The 5,000-nt window shown below is 45.6% G+C and overlaps 1 protein-coding gene across 5 annotated transcripts in view; it reads left to right on the top strand.

Moving 5' to 3' along the window:
- The window catches only part of LOC143292417 (cGMP-dependent protein kinase 1-like), a 103,190-nt gene that overhangs the window by 39,442 nt on the left and 58,748 nt on the right, over nt 1-5,000 (top strand). For all 5 annotated transcript variants that reach the window (XM_076602668.1, XM_076602667.1, XM_076602669.1 and 2 more), the window contains one exon: nt 621-1,444. In XM_076602668.1, coding sequence (XP_076458783.1) covers nt 885-1,444 — 560 coding nt within the window. In that variant the 5' untranslated portion in view covers nt 621-884. The remainder of the gene's footprint in view (nt 1-620; nt 1,445-5,000) is intronic.

Raw genomic sequence — 5,000 nt, 5'->3', positions numbered from 1 at the left:
GAGGTCGTTTGGGGGAGGTAAGAGATTTGATGAAAACGAGAGAATCAGCAAATGATGAAAGCTACCTTCGTATTCATGTGTTCAGTGCAAGGAAAACTGCTGTTTGAGCTTCACTGAAAGAACCGTTTTATATATATATATATATATATATATATATATATATAGTGTGTGTGTGTGTGTGTGTGTGTTACACGGCTGAGTAGCTTGAGCAGCCTTAGCCGCTGTAAGTTCGCTAAGGGGTAAATAAATTTCCTAAGTGTGTGGAATTACTGTGGAGTCAGGAATGTTATACACACTAGATTTAACGTTGTTAAGATAGCTCATACAACCAAGCCCAGGATTTTGTCCTCGCGGAAGCATCTTGTGCTTCACTGCGACCACAGTTCACTGTGGGTGCGGCTGTAATGGGGCTACACAGACAGGAACTGATGTTATATTTTTATTGGTTGGTTTCATTGCAGTTCTCGACTGGTAACTTGAACACAAGGACATGTTAAAAAAAACAACAACCAACAACAACAACAACAACAAAAAACGAATAAACAGTGACCGAATATCAAATCTAAAATCACCTGATCCTGGTTAGGTCATTATTCAGGCAGTGTGGACGTGTGTTTCAGACGCAGTCCGGGCCTTTTCGCACGGTAGCTGCGCCGCCACCAGCACTGCACGACGAAGCAGGTGCAGCAGCTCTCCGTGTGTGAGACGACACGCGTGTGCCCTCATCTTACCGCGCGCCACCGGGACGCGCTTAGTAAGAGGTTGCCAGGCAACGCCAGCACAAGACCCGCACGTGCAAGAGCCCATTGGTCCACGCGGAAGCAGCGAAAGCCAATCGCTGACCGCGAGAGAGACCCATTTGTCCTCACTCGGCAGCGGGTAAAATGCCTCCACCAGTTGACAAGACAGTCAATTCATCCGGCAAGCCCGCAACCAGACCGAGTCTCCAGAAATCAGGGAACGCAACAGGCAAGGTGGGGCAGAGTGTCGGCAGTTGCGCGCCTCTGGGCGCCGGTGGACGGGCGCATTCTAAGATGGGCAACGAGGGTAGCAGCAATGTGATCGTCATCGACGGCGAGTCGTTCGACTCGGCCAAGGTCCGCACGGTGATCCCGGACCTCCGGAAGAAGCTGCAAGAGAAGAGCGAGATCGTGGATCACCTGAACAAGCAGCTGCAGGACAAGGACAGGAGGCTGAGGGAGCGCGAAGATGAGGTGATAAAGCTGAAGGCCGAGGTGGACAAGCTATTGTCGGTGCTCAACCTGAAGGTGGTGGACACGGTACTGCCAGGCGGCAAACCCGACATCCTGGCCACCATCTCCGAGTCCACGGCCAGCAGCATGTTCCCGATGGAGAGCCGGCTCAAGAGGCAGGGCGTCTCCGGCGAGAGCCCCTCCGCCACCCAGGGCACCATCGAGCTCAAGCACTATGATAAAGACTTCAGGTATGTGTGTGTGTGGGTGTGTGTGTGTGTTTTGTATTGTATTGTATTGTATCGTCACAATATATTTCTCTGTGTTAGTTTGGGTTGCACACTGCTGGGAGGAGTCATCTCCACAGATGTCTCTTGTCTGTTTGATGCCAGCATCTGGTGTTTCTTGTCTGTTTGATGCCAGCATCTAATGTCTCTTGTCCGTTTGTTTGATGCCAGCATTTGGTGTCTCTTGTCTGTTGTTTGATGCCAGTATCTGTTATCTGTGTGCTGTTTGATGCCAGCATTGGGACTGGTGTCTCTTGTCTGTTTGATGCCAGCATCTGATGTCTCTTGTCTTTTTGTTTGATGCCAGCAACTGATGTATCTTGTCTGTTTGTTTGATGCCAGCATCTGGTGTCTCTTGTCTGTTTGTTTGATGCCAGTATCTGATGTCTCTTGTCTGTTTGATGCCAGTATCTGATGTCTCTTGTCTGTTAGATACCAGCAACCGGTGTATCTTGTCTGTTTGTTTGATGCCATTATCTGGTGTCTCTTGTCTGTTTGTTTGATGCCAGTATCTGGTGACATTTGTCTGTTTGTTTGATGCCAGTATCGGATGTCTATTGTCTGTTTGATGCCAGTATCCATTATCTGGTGTCTCTTGTCTGTTTGTTTGATGCCAGTATCTGGTGACATTTGTCTGTTTGTTTGATGCCAGTATCGGATGTCTATTGTCTGTTTGATGCCAGTATCTGATGTCTCTTGTCTGTTTGTTAGATACCAGCCTCTGGTGTCTCTTGTCTGTTTGATGCCAGTATCTGATGTCTCTTGTCTGTTTGTTAGATACCAGCCTCTGGTGTCTCTTGTCTGTTTGATGCCAGTATCTGATGTCTCTTGTCTGTTTGTTAGATACCAGCCTCTGGTGTCTCTTGTCTGTTTGATGCCAGTATCTGACGTCTCTTGTCTGTTTGTTAGATACCAGCCTCTGGTGTCTCTTGTCTGTTTGATGCCAGTATCTGATGTCTCTTGTCTGTTTGTTAGATACCAGCCTCTGGTGTCTCTTGTCTGTTTGATGCCAGTATCTGATGTCTCTTGTCTGTTTGTTAGATACCAGCCTCTGGTGTCTCTTGTCTGTTTGATGCCAGTATCTGATGTCTCTTGTCTGTTTGTTAGATACCAGCCTCAGGTGTCTCTTGTCTGTTTGATGCCAGTATCTGATGTCTCTTGTCTGTTTGTTAGATACCAGCCTTAGGTGTCTCTTGTCTGTTTGATGCCAGTATCTGATGTCTCTTGTCTGTTTGTTAGATACCAGCCTCTGGTGTCTCTTGTCTGTTTGATGCCAGTATCTGATGTCTCTTGTCTGTTTGTTAGATACCAGCACCTGGTGTTTCTTGTCTGTTTGATGCCAGTATCTGATGTCTCTTGTCTGTTTGTTAGATGCCAGCCTCAGGTGTCTCTTGTCTGTTTGATGCCAGTATCTGATGTCTCTTGTCTGTTTGTTAGATACCAGCCTCTGGTGTCTCTTGTCTGTTTGATGCCAGTATCTGATGTCTCTTGTCTGTTTGTTAGATACCAGCCTCAGGTGTCTCTTGTCTGTTTGATGCCAGTATCTGATGTCTCTTGTCTGTTAGATACCAGCATCTGATGTGTCTTGTCTATTTGTATACCAGATTCTGATGTGTCTTCTCTGTTTGTTTGATGTCAGTATCTGGTTTCTCTTGTCTGTTTGTTAGATACCAGCATCTGATGTCTCTCGTCTGTTTGTTTGATGCCAGCATCTGATGTCTCTTGTCTGTTTGTGGTGATACCAGCATGTGATGTCTGTGTGCAATTTGTTTGATGCCAGTATCGAATGTCTTTGTGCTGTTTTTTTATGCCAGCATCTGATTTTTGTTTGATGCCAGCATCTAGTGTCCCTTGTCTGTCTGTTTGATGCCAGCTTCTAATGTCTGTGTGCTGTTAGTTTGATGCCAGTATCTAATGTCTGTGTACTGTTGTTGTTTTTTATGCCAGCATATGATGTCTCTTGTCTGTCTGATCCCAGCATCTGATGTCTCTTGTCTGTGTGATGCCAGCATCAAGTGTGTCTTGTTTGTTTGTTTAATGCGAGCATCTAATGTCTATGTGCTGTTTGTTTGATGCCAGTAAATGATGTCTTTTGTCTGTTTGATGCCAGTATATGATGTCTGAGTGCTGGTGTGTTTTTTTATGCCAGTATGTTATGTCCGTGTACTGTTTGATGCCAGCATCTGATGTCCGTGTGCTGTTTTGTGATGTCAGTATCTGATGTCTCATTGCTGTCCGTTTGATGCCAGCATCAGACGTTTGTGTCCTGTTCGGTAGTTGCCAGTATCTGATGTCTGTTCAAATGCTGATGCCAGCATCTAATTTCTGTGTGCTGTTTGATGCCAGAATCTGGTGTCTGTACCGTTTGTTTGATGCCAGCATCTGATGTCTGCTGTTTGTTTGATGCCAGTATATTGTGATTGTGTGCTGTATGACGCAAATATCTGTTGGCTGTATGCTATTTGATGTCAGTATCTGTTGTCTGTTTGATGCCAATACCAGATGTCGGCTGTTTGCTTGATGCCAATATTTGATATCAAGTATGTGTGCTTTTTATTTGATGCCAACATAATGTTGTCTGAGTACTCTCTAATGCCAGTATTTGTTGTCTGTGTGATGTTTGGTTGTTGTCTGTGTATTTGCTGTTGTTATATCTTTATTTTCATTATGTTTGATGTAGGTATGATATTTGTTGCCGGGTTATTTCGTTTGCTTCGGTATTTTCAAACTTAAGTTATACTTACAGCTGGCCTGAATGGGTGACATTCGTTTATTGATGTGATTTGATTTGATTCTCTCTCTCTCTCTTTTCTCCACCCCTCTCTCTCTCTCTCTCTCTCTCTCTCTCTCTGGGTTTTATTTACTACGGTTTGCAAAGTTTGTTTATGTGGGTTTTTTTTAAACGTTTGTTTCCAGCCTTCTCATTACCCACACTGCCATCTAGATATATATGCGCATTGCTGTCAGTCGCGGTATTGCTCAATTTTGATTGGAAGCTCAAAAGTGCTAGAACATGACAGTATCAATCGGCAGTAAAGCAGGACACACACACACACACACACACACACACACTTGCACAGACAAACACACACACACACACACACACACACACACACACACACACACACACACTTGCACACACGCACGCACAAACACACACACACACACACTAACACTAACACACACACACACACACACACACACACACACACACACACACAAGCATACACACACTAACACAGGTGCATACATACACGCGCACACAAACGCAAGCGCGCACGCACACCTCCGAACGCCTGCGCGCACACACGGACTGCCGGCAGTGTTGTCTGGCGAACGGCTAACGTTTCTCCTTTAAAGTGACGGCTGGCAATAAAGCCTGGCTGCTATCAAACACCAACCGGTCTCAACAGAGATAGAAGAAACGAATAATGAAAAGAAAGAGAACAGGAGACAACAGGTCAGTCGCACACACACACACACACACACACACACACACACGAACAAACTCTCCCCCACC

This window comes from Babylonia areolata, chromosome 18 (genome assembly GCF_041734735.1).
Source record: "Babylonia areolata isolate BAREFJ2019XMU chromosome 18, ASM4173473v1, whole genome shotgun sequence".
In the NCBI taxonomy this organism is placed as follows: Eukaryota; Metazoa; Mollusca; class Gastropoda; order Neogastropoda; family Buccinidae; genus Babylonia; species Babylonia areolata.
The sequence above is the reverse complement of the archived record's forward strand: the minus strand, read 5'-3'. Positions and strand labels throughout refer to the sequence as shown.